We start from the raw sequence: 20,313 nt of genomic DNA, 5'->3' as shown, positions 1-20,313 counted from the left end.
AATACAAATGAAAAAAACATGTACAGTATCCCTGTCTGTCCTTTTACTGTCCGCTTTCTCTGTCCTCTTGCTCTCTCTCTCTCTCTCTCCTCTCTGTCTGTCTGTCTGTCTGTCTGTCTGTCTGTCTGTCTGTCTGTCTGTCTGTCTGTCTGTCTGTCTGTCTGTCTGTCTGTCTGTCTGTCTGTCTGTCTGTCTCTCTCCTTCTCTCTGTCTGTCTGTCTCTCTCCCTCTGTCTGTCTGTCTCTCTCTCTCTCTCTCTCTCTCTCTCTCTCTCTCTCTCCGTCTCTCTCTCCCTCTGTCTGTCTGTCTCTCTGTCTGTCTGTCTGTCTCCCTGTCCTCTTTCCCTGCCTCCAGTCTTTCAATTTTCAATCATACTGTTATACAATTACAAAATGTAAAAATGTATATTATCTGGTCATTTATTTTGTCATATCCTGTAATGAACCAACATAAGCTGACACTGATAACAGGAGGGAGGATGACTGTTAGCTCTTCTCTGAGACTGATAACAGGATGGAGGATGACTGTTAGCTCTTCTCTGACACTGATAACAGGATGGAGGATGACTGTTAGCTCTTCTCTGAGACTGATAACAGGATGGAGGATGACTGTTAGCTCTTCTCTGACACTGATAACAGGATGGAGGATGACTGTTAGCTCTTCTCTGAGACTGATAACAGGATGGAGGATGACTGTTAGCTCTTCTCTGAGACTGATAACAGGATGGAGGATGACTGTTAGCTCTTCTCTGACACTGATAACAGGATGGAGGATGACTGTTAGCTCTTCTCTGAGACTGATAACAGGATGGAGGATGACTGTTAGCTCTTCTCTGACACTGATAACAGGATGGAGGATGACTGTTAGCTCTTCTCTGACACTGATAACAGGATGGAGGATGACTGTTAGCTCTTGACACTCTGACTGTTACTGACATAACAGGATGGAGGATGACTGTTAGCTCTTCTCTGACACTGATAACAGGATGGAGGATGACTGTTAGCTCTTCTCTGACACTGTTAACAGGACGGAGGATGACTGTTAGCTCTTCTCTGACACTGTTAACAGGACGGAGGATGACTGTTAGCTCTTCTCTGAGACTGATAACAGGATGGAGGATGACTGTTAGCTCTTCTCTGAGACTGATAACAGGAGGGAGGATGACTGTTAGCTCTTCTCTGAGACTGATAACAGGATGGAGGATGACTGTTAGCTCTTCTCTGAGACTGATAACAGGATGGAGGATGACTGTTAGCTCTTCTCTGAGACTGATAACAGGATGGAGGATGACTGTTAGCTCTTCTCTGACACTGTTAACAGGATGGAGGATGACTGTTAGCTCTTCTCTGAGACTGATAACAGGATGGAGGATGACTGTTAGCTCTTCTCTGACACTAATAACAGGATGGAGGATGACTGTTAGCTCTTCTCTGACACTGATAACAGGATGGAGGATGACTGTTAGCTCTTCTCTGACACTGATAACAGGATGGAGGATGACTGTTAGCTCTTCTCTGACACTGTTAACAGGACGGAGGATGACTGTTAGCTCTTCTCTGACACTGTTAACAGGATGGAGGATGACTGTTAGCTCTTCTCTGACACTAATAACAGGATGGAGGATGACTGTTAGCTCTTCTCTGACACTGATAACAGGATGGAGGATGACTGTTAGCTCTTCTCTGAGACTGATAACAGGATGGAGGATGACTGTTAGCTCTTCTCTGACACTGATAACAGGATGGAGGATGACTGTTAGCTCTTCTCTGACACTGATAACAGGATGGAGGATGACTGTTAGCTCTTCTCTGAGACTGATAACAGGATGGAGGATGACTGTTAGCTCTTCTCTGACACTGATAACAGGATGGAGGATGACTGTTAGCTCTTCTCTGAGACTGATAACAGGATGGAGGATGACTGTTAGCTCTTCTCTGACACTGATAACAGGATGGAGGATGACTGTTAGCTCTTCTCTGACACTGATAACAGGATGGAGGATGACTGTTAGCTCTTCTCTGACACTAATAACAGGATGGAGGATGACTGTTAGCTCTTCTCTGACACTGTTAACAGGATGGAGGATGACTGTTAGCTCTTCTCTGACACTGATAACAGGATGGAGGATGACTGTTAGCTCTTCTCTGACACTGATAACAGGATGGAGGATGACTGTTAGCTCTTCTCTGACACTGTTAACAGGACGGAGGATGACTGTTAGCTCTTCTCTGACACTGTTAACAGGACGGAGGATGACTGTTAGCTCTTCTCTGAGACTGATAACAGGATGGAGGATGACTGTTAGCTCTTCTCTGAGACTGATAACAGGAGGGAGGATGACTGTTAGCTCTTCTCTGAGACTGATAACAGGATGGAGGATGACTGTTAGCTCTTCTCTGAGACTGATAACAGGATGGAGGATGACTGTTAGCTCTTCTCTGACACTGATAACAGGATGGAGGATGACTGTTAGCTCTTCTCTGACACTGTTAACAGGACGGAGGATGACTGTTAGCTCTTCTCTGAGACTGATAACAGGATGGAGGATGACTGTTAGCTCTTCTCTGACACTAATAACAGGATGGAGGATGACTGTTAGCTCTTCTCTGACACTGATAACAGGATGGAGGATGACTGTTAGCTCTTCTCTGACACTGATAACAGGATGGAGGATGACTGTTAGCTCTTCTCTGAGACTGATAACAGGATGGAGGATGACTGTTAGCTCTTCTCTGACACTGATAACAGGATGGAGGATGACTGTTAGCTCTTCTCTGAGACTGATAACAGGATGGAGGATGACTGTTAGCTCTTCTCTGACACTGATAACAGGATGGAGGATGACTGTTAGCTCTTCTCTGACACTAATAACAGGATGGAGGATGACTGTTAGCTCTTCTCTGACACTGTTAACAGGATGGAGGATGACTGTTAGCTCTTCTCTGACACTGATAACAGGATGGAGGATGACTGTTAGCTCTTCTCTGACACTGATAACAGGATGGAGGATGACTGTTAGCTCTTCTCTGACACTGTTAACAGGACGGAGGATGACTGTTAGCTCTTCTCTGACACTGTTAACAGGACGGAGGATGACTGTTAGCTCTTCTCTGAGACTGATAACAGGATGGAGGATGACTGTTAGCTCTTCTCTGACACTGTTAACAGGACGGAGGATGACTGTTAGCTCTTCTCTGAGACTGATAACAGGATGGAGGATGACTGTTAGCTCTTCTCTGACACTAATAACAGGATGGAGGATGACTGTTAGCTCTTCTCTGACACTGATAACAGGATGGAGGATGACTGTTAGCTCTTCTCTGAGACTGATAACAGGATGGAGGATGACTGTTAGCTCTTCTCTGACACTGTTAACAGGACGGAGGATGACTGTTAGCTCTTCTCTGAGACTGATAACAGGATGGAGGATGACTGTTAGCTCTTCTCTGACACTAATAACAGGATGGAGGATGACTGTTAGCTCTTCTCTGACACTGATAACAGGATGGAGGATGACTGTTAGCTCTTCTCTGAGACTGATAACAGGATGGAGGATGACTGTTAGCTCTTCTCTGACACTGATAACAGGATGGAGGATGACTGTTAGCTCTTCTCTGACACTGATAACAGGATGGAGGATGACTGTTAGCTCTTCTCTGAGACTGATAACAGGATGGAGGATGACTGTTAGCTCTTCTCTGACACTGATAACAGGATGGAGGATGACTGTTAGCTCTTCTCTGAGACTGATAACAGGATGGAGGATGACTGTTAGCTCTTCTCTGACACTGATAACAGGATGGAGGATGACTGTTAGCTCTTCTCTGACACTGATAACAGGATGGAGGATGACTGTTAGCTCTTCTCTGACACTAATAACAGGATGGAGGATGACTGTTAGCTCTTCTCTGACACTGTTAACAGGATGGAGGATGACTGTTAGCTCTTCTCTGACACTGATAACAGGATGGAGGATGACTGTTAGCTCTTCTCTGACACTGATAACAGGATGGAGGATGACTGTTAGCTCTTCTCTGACACTGTTAACAGGACGGAGGATGACTGTTAGCTCTTCTCTGACACTGTTAACAGGACGGAGGATGACTGTTAGCTCTTCTCTGAGACTGATAACAGGATGGAGGATGACTGTTAGCTCTTCTCTGAGACTGATAACAGGAGGGAGGATGACTGTTAGCTCTTCTCTGAGACTGATAACAGGATGGAGGATGACTGTTAGCTCTTCTCTGAGACTGATAACAGGATGGAGGATGACTGTTAGCTCTTCTCTGACACTGATAACAGGATGGAGGATGACTGTTAGCTCTTTCTCTGACACTGTTAACAGGACGGAGGATGACTGTTAGCTCTTCTCTGAGACTGATAACAGGATGGAGGATGACTGTTAGCTCTTCTCTGACACTAATAACAGGATGGAGGATGACTGTTAGCTCTTCTCTGACACTGATAACAGGATGGAGGATGACTGTTAGCTCTTCTCTGACACTGATAACAGGATGGAGGATGACTGTTAGCTCTTCTCTGAGACTGATAACAGGATGGAGGATGACTGTTAGCTCTTCTCTGACACTGATAACAGGATGGAGGATGACTGTTAGCTCTTCTCTGAGACTGATAACAGGATGGAGGATGACTGTTAGCTCTTCTCTGACACTGATAACAGGATGGAGGATGACTGTTAGCTCTTCTCTGACACTGATAACAGGATGGAGGATGACTGTTAGCTCTTCTCTGACACTAATAACAGGATGGAGGATGACTGTTAGCTCTTCTCTGACACTGTTAACAGGATGGAGGATGACTGTTAGCTCTTCTCTGACACTGATAACAGGATGGAGGATGACTGTTAGCTCTTCTCTGACACTGATAACAGGATGGAGGATGACTGTTAGCTCTTCTCTGACACTGTTAACAGGACGGAGGATGACTGTTAGCTCTTCTCTGACACTGTTAACAGGACGGAGGATGACTGTTAGCTCTTCTCTGAGACTGATAACAGGATGGAGGATGACTGTTAGCTCTTCTCTGAGACTGATAACAGGAGGGAGGATGACTGTTAGCTCTTCTCTGAGACTGATAACAGGATGGAGGATGACTGTTAGCTCTTCTCTGAGACTGATAACAGGATGGAGGATGACTGTTAGCTCTTCTCTGACACTGTTAACAGGACGGAGGATGACTGTTAGCTCTTCTCTGACACTGTTAACAGGACGGAGGATGACTGTTAGCTCTTCTCTGAGACTAATAACAGGATGGAGGATGACTGTTAGCTCTTCTCTGAGACTGATAACAGGATGGAGGATGACTGTTAGCTCTTCTCTGACACTGATAACAGGATGGAGGATGACTGTTAGCTCTTCTCTGAGACTGATAACAGGATGGAGGATGACTGTTAGCTCTTCTCTGACACTGATAACAGGATGGAGGATGACTGTTAGCTCTTCTCTGAGACTGATAACAGGATGGAGGATGACTGTTAGCTCTTCTCTGACACTGTTAACAGGACGGAGGATGACTGTTAGCTCTTCTCTGAGACTGATAACAGGATGGAGGATGACTGTTAGCTCTTCTCTGACACTAATAACAGGATGGAGGATGACTGTTAGCACTTCTCTGAGACTGATAACAGGATGGAGGATGACTGTTAGCTCTTCTCTGACACTGTTAACAGGATGGAGGATGACTGTTAGCTCTTCTCTGACACTGTTAACAGGACGGAGGATGACTGTTAGCTCTTCTCTGAGACTGATAACAGGACGGAGGATGACTGTTAGCTCTTCTCTGAGACTGATAACAGGATGGAGGATGACTGTTAGCTCTTCTCTGACACTGTTAACAGGACGGAGGATGACTGTTAGCTCTTCTCTGACACTCCCACTGCTTATCGCTCATTCATCACATTCTGTTTCTTCTCTTCCCCTCCTCCCCCATCCCTCCATCCAGAGCCCCCCCTCCTCCTCCCCCATCCCTCCATCCAGAGCCCCCTCCTCCTCCCCCATCCCTCCATCCAGAGCCCCCTCCTCCTCCCCCATCCCTCCATCCAGAGCCCCCCTCCTCCTCCTCCATCCCTTCATCCAGAGCCCCCCTCCTCCTCCTCCATCCCTCCATCCAGAGCCCCTCCTCCTCCCCATCCCTCCATCCAGAGCTCCTCCTCCTCCATACAGAGGCCCCCTCTTCCGCCTCCCCATCTCTCCATCCAGAGCTCCTCCTCCTCCATCCAGAGCCCCCCTCCTCCATCCAGATTCCCTCCTCCCTCATCCCCCATCCAGAGACCTGCCTCCTCTTCCTCCCCATCCCTCCATCCAGAGCCCCCGCTCTCCTCCTCCTCCCTCATCCCTCCATCCAGAGCCCCCTCCTTCATCCCTCCATCCAGAGCCCCCCATCCCCGTCCTCCTCCTCCTCCCTCCTCCCCCATCCAGAGCCCCTCCTCCTCCTCCTCCCGCCTCCCCCATCCAGAGCCCCTCCTCCCTCCTCCCCCATCCAGAGCCCCCTCCTCCTCCTCCATCCCTTCATCCAGAGCCCCCCTCCTCCTCCTCCATCCCTCCATCCAGAGCCCCCCCTCCTCCTCCTCCCCCATCCCTCCATCCAGAGCCCCCTCCTCCTCCTCCCCCATCCCTCCATCCAGAGCCCCCTCCGCCTCCTCCCCCATCCCTCCATCCAGAGCCCCCCCCCTCCCCCCTCCCTCCTCCCCCTTCCCTCCATCCAGAGCCCCCCCCCTTCTCCTCCTCCCCCCCCATCCCTCCATCCAGAGCCCCTCCTCCTCCCCCATCCCTCTATCCAGAGCCCCTCCTCCTCCCCATCCCTCCATCCAGAGCTCCTCCTCCTCCATACAGAGCCCCCCTCCTCCGCCTCCCCCATCTCTCCATCCAGAGCTCCTCCTCCTCCATCCAGAGCCCCCTCCTCCATCCAGATTCCCGCCTCCTCCTCCTCATCCCCCATCCAGAGACCTGCCTCCTCTTCCTCCCCCATCCCTCCATCCAGAGCCCCCCGCTCCTCCTCCTCCCTCATCCCTCCATCCAGAGCCCCCTCCTTCATCCCTCCATCCAGAGCCCCCCATCCCCGTCCTCCTCCTCCTCCCTCCTCCCCCATCCAGAGCCCCTCCTCCTCCTCCTCCCGCCTCCCCATCCAGAGCCCCTCCTCCCTCCTCCCCCATCCAGAGCCCCCTCCTCCTCCTCCTCCTCCTCCTCCATCCAGAGCCCCCCTCCTCCCTCATCCCTCCATCCAGAGCCCCCCCTTCTCCTCCCTCATCCCCCATCTAGAGCCCCTCCTCCCTCATCCCCCATCTAGAGCCCCCTCCTCCTCCCTCATCCCCCATCCATAGCCCCCCTCCTCCTCATCCCCATCCATAGCCCCTCCTCCCTCATCCCCCATCCAGAGCCCCCCCTCCTCCTCATCCCCCATCCAGAGCCCCCTCTTCCTCCCTCATCCCCCACCCAGAGCCCCCTCCTCCTCCTCCTCCTCCCCATCCAGAGCCCCCTCCTCCTCCTCCCTCCTCCCCCATCCAGAGCCCCTCCTCCTCCTCCCCCATCCAGAGCCCCCCTCCTCCTCCCTCCTCCCCCATCCAGAGGCCCCCTCCCCTCCTCCCTCCTCCCCCATCCAGAGGCCCCCTCCTCCTCCTCCCTCCTCCCCCATCCAGAGCCCCTCCTCCTCCCCCATCCAGAGCCCTTCCCCCTCCCTCCTCCCCATCCAGAGCCCCTCCTCCCTCCTCCCCCATCCAGAGCCCCTCCTCCTCCCCATCCAGAGCCCCTCCTCCTCCCCCCATCCAGAGCCCCCCTCCTCCTCCTCCCTCCTCCCCCATCCAGAGCCCCTCCTCCTCCTCCCGCCTCCCCATCCAGAGCCCCTCCTCCCTCCTCCCCCATCCAGAGCCCTTCCCCAGTGTCCTCCATTCCAGGTATGCTCTCAACACTATTGGAAATCCATGTGCTGCTTGTTATGAGTGTAATGAAAGCCTAATGAAGGCCATTGATCGGTGCACTGCCTGAGCCGCGCTGCTGGTTAGCTCTACACACACACACACACACACACACACACACACACACACACACACGCTAATGGTGAATAACACTTCAAAGTTAAAGGCCCAAGCCAAGGTGGGGTGTAGCACCCTGCTCATTGGTTAGTTAAAACTGCCTGAACTCAGGATGACTGGATGGTAATGTACTCTACTCTGAACACTGTCTCTGGGTGGCTGGATGGTAATGTCCTCTACCCTGAACATTGTCTCTGGGTGGCTGGATGGTAATGTCCTCTACTCTGAACATTGTCTCTGGGTGACTGGATGGTAATGTCCTCTACTCTGAACATTGTCTCTGGGTGGCTGGATGGTAATGTCCTCTACTCTGAACATTGTCTCTGGGTGACTGGGTGGTAATGTCCTCTACTCTGAACATTGTCTCTGGGTGACTGGATGGTAATGTCCTCTACTCTGAACATTGTCTCTGGGTGGCTGGATGGTAATGTCCTCTACTCTGAACATTGTCTCTGGGTGGCTGGATGGTAATGTCCTCTACTCTGAACATTGTCTCTGGGTGGCTGGATGGTAATGTCCTCTACTCTGAACACTGTCTCTGGGTGGCTGGGTGGTAATGTACTCTACTCTGAACATTGTCTCTGGGTGGCTGGATGGTAATGTCCTCTACTCTGTCTGAACATTGTCTCTGGGTGGCTGGGTGGTAATGTCCTCTACTCTGAATATTGTCTCTGGGTGGCTGGATGGTAATGTCCTCTACTCTGTCTGAACACTGTCTCTGGGTGACTGGATGGTAATGTACTCTACCCTGAACATTGTCTCTGGGTGGCTGGATGGTAATGTCTTCTACTCTGAACACTGTCTCTGGGTGGCTGGATGGTAATGTACTCTACTCTGAACACTGTCTCTGGGTGGCTGGATGGTAATGTACTCTACTCTGAACATTGTCTCTGGGTGGCTGGATGGTAATGTCCTCTACTCTGAACACTGTCTCTGGGTGGCTGGATGGTAATGTACTCTACCCTGAACATTGTCTCTGGGTGACTGGATGGTAATGTCCTCTACTCTGAACATTGTCTCTGGGTGGCTGGATGGTAATGTCCTCTACTCTGAACACTGTCTCTGGGTGGCTGGATGGTAATGTACTCTACCCTGAACATTGTCTCTGGGTGGCTGGATGGTAATGTCCTCTACTCTGTCTGAACATTGTCTCTGGGTGGCTGGATGGTAATGTCCTCTACTCTGTCTGAACATTGTCTCTGGGTGGCTGGATGGTAATGTACTCTACCCTGAACCTTGTCTCTGGGTGGCTGGATGGTAATGTACTCTACCCTGAACCTTGTCTCTGGGTGGCTGGGTGGTAATGTACTCTACTCTGAACACTGTCTCTGGGTGGCTGGATGGTAATGTACTCTACTCTGAACATTGTCTCTGGGTGGCTGGATGGTAATGTACTCTACCCTGAACCTTGTCTCTGGGTGGCTGGGTGGTAATGTCCTCTACTCTGAACACTGTCTCTGGGTGACTGGATGGTAATGTCCTCTACCCTGAACATTGTCTCTGGGTGGCTGGATGGTAATGTCCTCTACTCTGAACACTGTCTCTGGGTGGCTGGATGGTAATGTACTCTACTCTGAACATTGTCTCTGGGTGACTGGATGGTAATGTACTCTACTCTGAACATTGTCTCTGGGTGGCTGGATGGTAATGTACTCTACTCTGAACATTGTCTCTGGGTGGCTGGATGGTAATGTACTCTACTCTGAACATTGTCTCTGGGTGGCTGGATGGTAATGTACTCTACTCTGAACATTGTCTCTGGGTGGCTGGATGGTAATGTACTCTACTCTGAACATTGTCTCTGGGTGGCTGGATGGTAATGTCCTCTACTCTGAACATTGTCTCTGGGTGGCTGGATGGTAATGTACTCTACTCTGAACATTGTCTCTGGGTGGCTGGGTGGTAATGTCCTCTACCCTGAACATTGTCTCTGGGTGGCTGGATGGTAATGTTCTCTACTCTGAACATTGTCTCTGGGTGGCTGGATGGTAATGTACTCTACCCTGAACATTGTCTCTGGGTGGCTGGATGGTAATGTCCTCTACTCTGTCTGAACATTGTCTCTGGGTGGCTGGATGGTAATGTCCTCTACTCTGAACACTGTCTCTGGGTGGCTGGATGGTAATGTACTCTACCCTGAACATTGTCTCTGGGTGGCTGGATGGTAATGTCCTCTACTCTGTCTGAACATTGTCTCTGGGTGGCTGGATGGTAATGTACTCTACCCTGAACCTTGTCTCTGGGTGGCTGGGTGGTAATGTACTCTACTCTGAACACTGTCTCTGGGTGGCTGGATGGTAATGTACTCTACCCTGAACATTGTCTCTGGGTGGCTGGATGGTAATGTCCTCTACTCTGTCTGAACATTGTCTCTGGGTGGCTGGATGGTAATGTACTCTACCCTGAACCTTGTCTCTGGGTGGCTGGGTGGTAATGTACTCTACTCTGAACACTGTCTCTGGGTGGCTGGATGGTAATGTACTCTACTCTGAACATTGTCTCTGGGTGGCTGGATGGTAATGTACTCTACCCTGAACATTGTCTCTGGGTGGCTGGATGGTAATGTCCTCTACCCTGAACACTGTCTCTGGGTGGCTGGATGGTAATGTCCTCTACCCTGAACATTGTCTCTGGGTGGCTGGATGGTAATGTACTCTACTCTGCTTCAGAATGCAGTATTCACAGATGTAACAGCCTTTTTCCTAAACTCCGCGTGACACTAGAGGAGAGAGAGAGAGAGAATGCTCACAGTAAAACACACAGAATGTTCTAGTGTCCTTCAGTGACACGGACTATCTACCTAATAACCATCAGGGTTTTTGTGTGGAGAGATTTACGTGAGAGAGTCTGTACCTGTGCCTCAGACAAATCTGATTTTGGCGGATGCCAGGAGAACGCTACCTGCCTGAATGCATAGTGCCCACTGTAAAGTTTGGTGGAGGAGGAATAATGGTCTGGGGCTGTTTTTCATGGTTCGGGCTAGGACCCTTAGTTCCAGTGAAGGGAAATCTTAACGCTACAGCATACAATGACATTCTAGATGATTCTGTGCTTCCAACTTTGTGGTAACAGTTTGGGAAAGGCCCTTTCCTGTTTCAGCATGACAATGCCCCCGTGCACAAAGCAAGGTCCATACAGAAATGGTTTGTCGAGATCGGTGTGGAAGAACTTGACCGGTCTGCACAGAGCCCTGACCTCAACCACATCGAACACCATTGGGATGAATTGGAACGTCGCCTGCGAGCCAGGCCTAATCGCCCTACATCAGTACCCCTACATCAGTACCCCAACCTCACTAATGCTCTTGTGTCTGAATGGAAACAAGTCCCCTCAGCAATGTTCCAACATCTATGCCATTTTTCTCAGTTCAACACTATGAGCAGTTACTGCCTTTTTGCTTGGTAGGGCAGTATAGTGGAGTGTAATGTATACATAGATACATAGATATACTAGTACACAGTGAAGTTAGTACTGTACCTTCTGAGACAGGTAGAAGGCAGCGATGCCTAGAGGCCAGAAACAGCAGAGCATGGAGAAGAAGGCAATACCCAGGTAATCCTGAGGAATCATCAGGGGGAAGTTACTGTCACTGTCCGTATCACTGAAATCTTCATCGCTGGACGAGTCCTGGGGCCACAGGAAGAAACACGGAATGATATTATGAAATACAACAGAGACACACAGGGGGATATTACAGTAGGTTGGGGATTGGTGTGTCAGTCTCCAGGGGGATATTACAGTAGGTTGGGGATTGGTGTGTCAGTCTCCAGGGGGATATTACAGTAGGTTGGGGATTGGTGTGTCGGTCTCCAGGGGGATATTACAGTAGGTTGGGGATTGGTGTGTCGGTCTCCAGGGGGATATTACAGTAGGTTGGGGATTGGTGTGTCGGTCTCCAGGGGGATATTACAGTAGGTTGGGGATTGGTGTGTCGGTCTCCAGGGGGATATTACAGTAGGTTGGGGATTGGTGTGTCGGTCTCCAGGGGGATATTACAGTAGGTTGGGGATTGGTGTGTCGGTCTCCAGGGGATATTACAGTAGGTTGGGGATTGGTGTGTCAGTCTCCATGGGGATATTACAGTAGGTTGGGGATTGGTGTGTCAGTCTCCAGGGGGATAACACAGTAGGTTGGGGATTGGTGTGTCAGTCTCCAGGGGATATTACAGTAGGTTGGGGATTGGTGTGTCGGTCTCCAGGGGATATTACAGTAGGTTGGGGATTGGTGTGTCGGTCTCCAGGGGGATATTACAGTAGGTTGGGGATTGGTGTGTCGGTCTCCAGGGGGATATTACAGTAGGTTGGGGATTGGTGTGTCGGTCTCCATGGGGATATTACAGTAGGTTGGGGATTGGTGTGTCAGTCTCCATGGGGATATTACAGTAGGTTGGGGATTGGTGTGTCAATCTCCAGGGGGATATTACAGTAGGTTGGGGATTGGTGTGTCAGTCTCCATGGGGATATTACAGTAGGTTGGGGATTGGTGTGTCAGTCTCCAGGGGGATATTACAGTAGGTTGGGGATTGGTGTGTCAGTCTCCATGGGGATATTACAGTAGGTTGGGGATTGGTGTGTCAGTCTCCAGGGGGATATTACAGTAGGTTGGGGATTGGTGTGTCAGTCTCCAGGGGGATATTACAGTAGGTTGGGGATTGGTGTGTCGGTCTCCAGGGGGATATTACAGTAGGTTGGGGATTGGTGTGTCGGTCTCCAGGGGGATATTACAGTAGGTTGGGGATTGGTGTGTCGGTCTCCAGGGGGATATTACAGTAGGTTGGGGATTGGTGTGTCTGTCTCCGGGGGGATATTACAGTAGGTTGGGGATTGGTGTGTCGGTCTCAGGGGATATTACAGTAGGTTGGAGATTGGTGTGTCGGTCTCCAGGGGGATATTACAGTAGGTTGGGGATTGGTGTGTCAGTCTCCATGGGGATATTACAGTAGGTTGGGGATTGGTGTGTCAGTCTCCAGGGGGATATTACAGTAGGTTGGGGATTGGTGTGTCAGTCTCCAGGGGATATTACAGTAGGTTGGGGATTTGGTGTCAGTCTCCAGGGGATATTACAGTAGGTTGGGGATTGGTGTGTCGGTCTCCAGGGGGATATTACAGTAGGTTGGGGATTGGTGTGTCGGTCTCCAGGGGATATTACAGTAGGTTGGGGATTGGTGTGTCGGTCTCCGGGGATATTACAGTAGGTTGGGGATTGGTGTGTCTGTCTCCGGGGGGATATTACAGTAGGTTGGGGATTGGTGTGTCGGTCTCCAGGGGGATATTACAGTAGGTTGGAGATTGGTGTGTCGGTCTCCAGGGGGATATTACAGTAGGTTGGGGATTGGTGTGTCAGTCTCCATGGGGATATTACAGTAGGTTGGGGATTGGTGTGTCAGTCTCCAGGGGGATATTACAGTAGGTTGGGGATTGGTGTGTCGGTCTCCAGGGGGATATTACAGTAGGTTGGGGATTGGTGTGTCGGTCTCCAGGGGGATATTACAGTAGGTTGGGGATTGGTGTGTCTGTCTCCGGGGGGATATTACAGTAGGTTGGGGATTGGTGTGTCAGTCTCCAGGGGGATATTACAGTAGGTTGGGGATTGGGAATATATTTACACAACAGGGGCCACTCCATGAAAAGGGAATATATTTACACAACATGGGCCACTGTGTGAAAAGGGAAGATATTTACACAACAGGCTGCTACAATTCGAAATACTTTAGTCAAACTCACACTTTTGAAATGCCTTGTTGTAACACTGTAGTCACCATTAGTTGTATTTTTTGTTGAAATTATAATACATGAAATCACATATCACTATATATATTATTATTATTATTATTAATAATAATACCGTTTACTCTTTGACCTGTTCTCTAGACCAACTGATTTGTCTGAAATGGTGAAGTGTGTATTTTCTTCTCCGTTGCTTTCATGTCCTCTCCCACAACAATGTGTGTGGTTGGCTGGTGCCTGTAGACAATGTGACTGAATGGGGTTATCCTCAGGCCTCCTCTCCTGCCTGCGTGACTCATGTCTTTATAGAAAAGGTCTGCATGTACAATCTGTCTCTCTCTCTCTCTCTCCTCCCCTCCCACTCTCTCTCTCTCTCCTCTCCCCACTCTGTCTCTCTCTCTCTCTCCTCCCCTCCCACTCTCTCTCTCTCTCTCCTCCCCTCCCCTCCCACTCTCCCACTCTCTCTCTCTCTCTCTCTCTCTCTCTCTCTCTCTCTCTCTCTCTCTCTCTCTCTCTCTCTCTCTCTCTCTCCTACCATCCCTCTCTCTCTATCTCTCTATCCTCTCTCTCTCTCTCTCTCTCTCTCTCTCCTACCATCCCTCTCTCTCTCTCTATCTCTCCCTCTCCTCCCCTCCCACTCTCTCTCTCTCCTACCATCCCTCTCTCTCTCTCCATCTCTCCCTCTCTCCTCCCCTCCCTCCCACTCTCTCTCTCTCTCTCTCTCTCTCTCTCTCTCTCTCTCCTCCCCTCCCTCTCTCCTTTTGACTGATCCAGTCTGATTATGTTTCTAGTTTTATGTTCTGCTACAATAATAATCGGTTTTATTTCCAGCAGATGTGCTTTATGAATAATTCACCTCACAAAATATTTGATCACCCACTTCACCCGTCTGCCCCACTAAATCTGAGTCCTCTGCACCCCTGTCTGTGTTCTAAATCTGAGTCCTCTGCACCCCTGTCTGTGTTCTAAATCTGAGTCCTCTGCACCCCTGTCTGTGTTCTAAATCTGAGTCCTCTGCACCCCTGTCTGTGTTGTAAATCTGAGTCCTCTGCACCCCTGTCTGTGTTCTAAATCTGAGTCCTCTACACCCCTGTCTGTGTTCTAAATCTGAGTCCTCTGCACCCCTGTTTGTGTTCTGTAAAGTTCTGTATATCAGGGAATGTTCTGTGATGTTCTGATTGATCTGTTAAACACTCCTGTCTCAGTGAGTTCTATACTTAGTTCAGTTACCTCACAACGACAGTGTCAGTTTTTGGGGGATAAATTCATCTGTGAATTGGTGTGTCAGGGTCAGAGAGGACAAAACATAACACATGTATTGTGTAACATGAAGTCCTATGAGTGTCATCTCTCTGAAGATCATCAAGGTTAGTGATTCATTTTATCTGTATTTCTGCTTTTGTCTGACTCCTCTCTTTGACTGGAAAAATGGCTGTGTTTTTCTGTGACTAGGTGCTGACCTAACATAATCGTTTGTGGTGCTTTCGCTCTCTTAAGCCTTTTTGAAGTCCAACACTGTGATGAGAATTTTACTGCTTCTTTAAAATGGTGTAAGTAATACTTTTGTTTTCTCATGGTTGGTCTACTGAATTTGTTGCTGTCCTGGATCTCTGAGGGGTCTGTTTGTGTTTGTGCACTTTCAGCCCCTGGCTGCTTGGGCTTAGGGGACTCTTCTCCAGGTTCATCTCATGTGATGGCTTTGTTATGGAAGGTTTGGCACCTTTAGGTGGATGTCTCTTTTCTGGATTTTGGAGTGAGTATCGGCCTAATTCTGGCATTATTTGGTGTTTGACGTTGTACACGGAGGAGATTTTTTGCAGGATTCTGCATGCAGAGTCTCAATTTGCTTTGAAATCTTGCAGGAAGAACTCACAACAAAAGGGCAATGGGTGACTGATTCAAGTATTTTTAGCCAAAACTAATTGGTATGTTTGATGGCGTAGAAGGACCTTCTTGCCTTGTCTCTCAGATCGTTCACAGCTTTGTGGAAGTTACCTGTGGCGCTGATGTTTAGGCCGAGATATGTATAGTTTTTTGTGTGCTTTAGGGCAACAGTGTCTAGATGGAATTTGTATTTGTAGTCCTGGCGACTGGTCTGACAGGGCCCAGGTCTGACAGGGTCCAGGTCTGTCAGGGCCCAGGTCTGTCAGGGCCCAGGTCTGTCAGGGCCCAGGTCTGTCAGGGTCCAGGTCTGTCAGGGTCCAGGTCTGTCAGAGCCCAGGTCTGTCAGAGCCCAGGTCTATCAGGGCCCAGGTCTGACAGGGTCCAGGTCTGTCAGGGCTCAGGTCTGACAGGGTCCAGGTCTGTCAGGGCCCAGGTCTGTCAGGGCCCAGGTCTGTCAGGGCCCAGGTCTGTCAGGGCCCAGGTCTGGGGGGAAAAAAACAATGGAAAATGAAGCAGCTGTTTTCTTGATAAATCATTTGAGGATAAACAGGTTGTAGAGATGGTGACGTTTTCCTCTGGTCAGGATAGAGCGAGTGGGTCGTCTGACGCATCACAACACGCTCCCTTCCACCCCATAGCGAGAGAAATGGGGTGGAAGGGAGGTATGGGATTGAGACGGTACGTCGATTTCTGAAATCAGCTAAAGGGAAGAAATGTATGCAGGGTTATTATGTAACAGATTTGTTTTCTTCCTGAAAGTGATTTGTTTATTGTACCAGCAAAGGTTTTGATGTAAAAAAATAAATAACAGGGGGAGGTTTGACAAGCCCTGAAATCGCTAGACTCAAGAAAGTTGTTGATTTAAACTCTAAAGGAAAAGGTTCAGTTGCAGCCTTAACTCTGTAAAGAGATGTTTCCCTTCTCTTCCTGTAAAGAGATGTTTCCCGTCTCTTCCTGTAAAGAGATGTTTTCCGTCTCTTCCTGTAAAGATTTTCACTGTTTTCCTGTGAAAGAGATAAAACCTATTCTTCCTGTAAAAGATGTTTTCTGTCTCTTCCTGTAAAGAGATGTTTTCTGTATCTTCCAATAAAGAGATGTTTGCCGTCTCTTCCTGTAAAGATATGTTTCCCGTCTCTTCCTGTAAAGAGATATTTCCCGTCTCTTCCTGTAAAGAGATGTTTTCTGTCTCTTCCTGTAAAGAGATGTTTTCTGTCTCTTCCTGTAAAGAGATGTTTCCCGTCTCTTCCTGTAAAGAGATGTTTTCCATCTCTTCCTGTAAAGAGATGTTTTCCCGTCTCTTCCTGTAAAGAGATGTTTCCCGTCTCTTCCTGTAAAGAGATGTTTTCTGTCTCTTCCTGTAAAGAGATGTTTTCTGTCTCTTCCTGTAAAGAGATGTTTGCCGTCTCTTCCTGTAAAGATATGTTTCCCGTCTCTTCCTGTAAAGAGATGTTTCCCGTCTCTTCCTGTAAAGAGAATGTCTCTTCCTGTAAAGAGATGTTTTCTGTCTCTTCCTGTAAAGAGATGTTTTCTGTCTCTTCCTGTAAACAGATGTTGTCTGTCTCTTCCTGTAAAGAGATGTTTTCCGTCTCTTCCTGTAAAGAGATGTTTCCTGTCTCTTCCAGTAAAGAGATGTTTTCTGTCTCTTCCTGTAAACAGATGTTGTCTGTCTCTTCCTGTAAAGAGATGTTTTCTGTCTCTTCCTGTAAAGATATGTTTCCTGTCTCTTCCTGTAAAGAGATGTTTCCCGTCTCTTCCTGTAAAGAGATGTTTTCTGTCTCTTCCTGTAAAGAGATGTTTTCTGTCTCTTCCTGTAAAGAGATGTTTTCTGTCTCTTCCTGTAAAGAGATGTTTTCTGTCTCTTCCTGTAAAGAGATGTTTCCTGTCTCTTCCAGTAAAGAGATGTTTTCCGTCTCTTCCTGTAAAGAGATGTTTTCTGTCTCTTCCTGTAAAGAGATGTTTCCTGTCTCTTCCAGTAAAGAGATGTTTTCCGTCTCTTCCTGTAAAGACATGTTTTCTGTCTCTTCCTGTAAAGAGATGTTTTCTGTCTCTTCCTGTAAACAGATGTTGTCTGTCTCTTCCTGTAAAGAGATGTTTTCTGTCTCTTCCTGTAAAGAGATTTTTTCTGTCTCTTCCTGTAAAGAGATGTTTTCTGTCTCTTCCTGTAAAGACATGTTTTCCGTCTCTTCCTCTGTAGTCTTTCCCCAGCCAGGAGCAGTTTTTAAGATTTCTTATTTTCGACGTAAACGGAGCGAGAGACGTAACAAAAAAGAAAGAGCCGTAGAGTTAATGAAAGGAAAGGGACAGTGGTGTGTAAAAAAATGAAATGAAATGAAAGCTCAAAAAAGTGGGAGTGGCCATCCTGTTCTCAAGAGGTTTTTTGCCTTTGTCATGTGAGGTTGAAGAGGTCGTGGAGGTTATTAAACATTAGAGCGAGGCATGAAGACATCACTTCATCACACATCACTATGTGTTTAATACATGTACATGCCCCATTAGTGGCAGTCGAGAGGGTATGTTTTTTAGAGAGATAATCAAATACCATTGAGAAATGTAACACTGAGGATGATTTATTTCTTGCGGGGGATTTTAACTGCACAGTCAGCGATTTAGAAAGATCAACTTCTTGTTAATCTACCCACCGTGTCTGATTTCAAAAAGGCTTTATAGCGAAAGCACAACATATGATTATGTTAGGTCATAGCCAAGTCACAAAAACACACACAGCCATTTTTCCAGTCAAAGAGAGGAGTCACAAAAAGCAGAAATAGAGATAAAATTCATCACTAACCTTTGATGATCTTCATCAGATGACACTCATAGGACTTCATGTTACACAATATATGTATGTTTTGTTCGATAAAGTTCATATTTATATCCAAAAATCTCAGTTTACATTGGCGCGTTACGTGCAGTAATGTTTTGCTTCCAAAACATCCGGTGATTTTGCAGAGAGCCACATCAATTTACAGAAATACTCATCATAAACACTGATGAAAGATACAAGTGTTATTCACAGCATTAAAGATAGACTTCTCCTTAATGCAAACGCTGTGTCAGATTTTTTAAAAACTTTACGGAAAAAGAAAACCATGCAATAATCTGAGTACGGCGCTCAGAGCCCAATCCAGCCAAAGAAATATCTGCCATGTTGGAGTCAACATTATTCAGAAATAGCATTACAAATATTCACTTACCTTTGATATATATAATTATATATTATAATTTATTCTATATAATATATATTCTGACTAATGTTGACTCCACAATATGGCGGATATCTTTATGCGCCGTACTCAGATTATTGCATGGTGTGCTTTTTCCGTACATTTCTTTTTGAAATCTGACACAGCCGTTGCATTAAGGAGAAGTTTATCTAAAGTTCCATGTATAATAGTCATATCTTTAATCAACGTTTATTATGAGTATTTCTGTAAATTGATGTGGCTCTCTGCAAAACCACTGCATGTTTTGGAACTACTGAACATAACACGCCAATGTAAACTGAGATTTTTGTATATAAATATGAACTTTATCGAACAAAACATACATGTATTGTGTAACATGAAGTCCTATGAGTGTCATCTGATGAAGATCATCAAAGGTTAGTGATTAATTTTCTCTCTATTTCTGCTTTTTGAGACTCCTCTCTTTGGCTGGAAAAATGGCTGTGTTTTTCTGTGACTAGGTGCTGACCTAACATAATCGTTTGTGGTGCTTTCGCTGTTAAGCCTTTTTGAAGTCCAACACTGTGATGAGAATTTTATCTTTAAAATGGTGTAAAATACTTGTATGCTTGAGGAATTTTAATTATGAGATTGTTGTTGTTTTGAATTTGGCACTTTCACTGGCTGTGGGCGGGGGACGCTACCGTCCCAGAGCGGTTAATGGACATGGCACCTTCATGGATGGAGGACGGGTGGCTGAACATTTGGGGGTGAGGTCGGAAAGGATTGGCGAACAACTGCTAGAAAGCTGCAGGAAGGCTCTCCACAAGAAGAAGGTACAAAATGAAAACATCCGATTTCCAAGACTAGGGATTACAACCAATATCCCAGAGTCGAACAGAAAGACGTCATTACTGGATTTGAGAGGGTTGGAAGAGGTGGGTTTGGACGAGGTGTGTTTGGACGAGGTGGGTTTGGATGAGGTGGGTTTGGACGAGGTGGATGGGAAGGAGTTATACATGGGGTGTGTGTCAACGTTTTGAAAAATAGAAATAGACACCCATTGGAGGGTAAAACTAGGTGACAAGGTAAAGCCAGCATGGAGGGCACTGTACAAGCCACCAGTAGTAAAGGGGACTGGTGATATGTAATGGAGGGGGTTGATGACAAGGTAAAGCCAGCATGGAGAACACTGTACAAGCCACCGGTAGTAAAGGGGACTGGTGTGATATGCAATGGAGGGTGTTCCATGGCATCATTGCAATTATTACTTTTGTATCTCAGATGCTGTAGATGGATGTCCTTTTAGTAATATAAGAGAAAACATTTTCACTGTTTTATGTGACAGGATAAAACCTATTTTCGAAAATACCCTTTGTGTACAGCTGTAGGGGAGTTTTTTTATTTTCAATAACACTAATATTTTGGCATTTCAATATAGTAAGAAAATGTCAAATGTTATTTTGGGACAAGCTAAGATGTAGTAGTAGGA

General features: G+C 47.5%; 1 protein-coding gene across 1 annotated transcript in view; it reads right to left on the bottom strand.

Annotated features, from left to right (window-relative positions):
* tmem91 (transmembrane protein 91) overlaps positions 1-20,313 on the bottom strand; it is a 31,066-nt gene that overhangs the window by 3,046 nt on the left and 7,707 nt on the right. Inside the window, exon 2 of the mRNA XM_065000617.1 lies at positions 11,525-11,674. Coding sequence (XP_064856689.1) covers positions 11,525-11,674 — 150 coding nt within the window. The remainder of the gene's footprint in view (positions 1-11,524; positions 11,675-20,313) is intronic.

The sequence above is a fragment of the Oncorhynchus nerka genome, linkage group LG14 (genome assembly GCF_034236695.1).
Source record: "Oncorhynchus nerka isolate Pitt River linkage group LG14, Oner_Uvic_2.0, whole genome shotgun sequence".
Taxonomy (NCBI): Eukaryota; Metazoa; Chordata; class Actinopteri; order Salmoniformes; family Salmonidae; genus Oncorhynchus; species Oncorhynchus nerka.
This window is presented reverse-complemented; position numbering and strand designations above follow the sequence as displayed.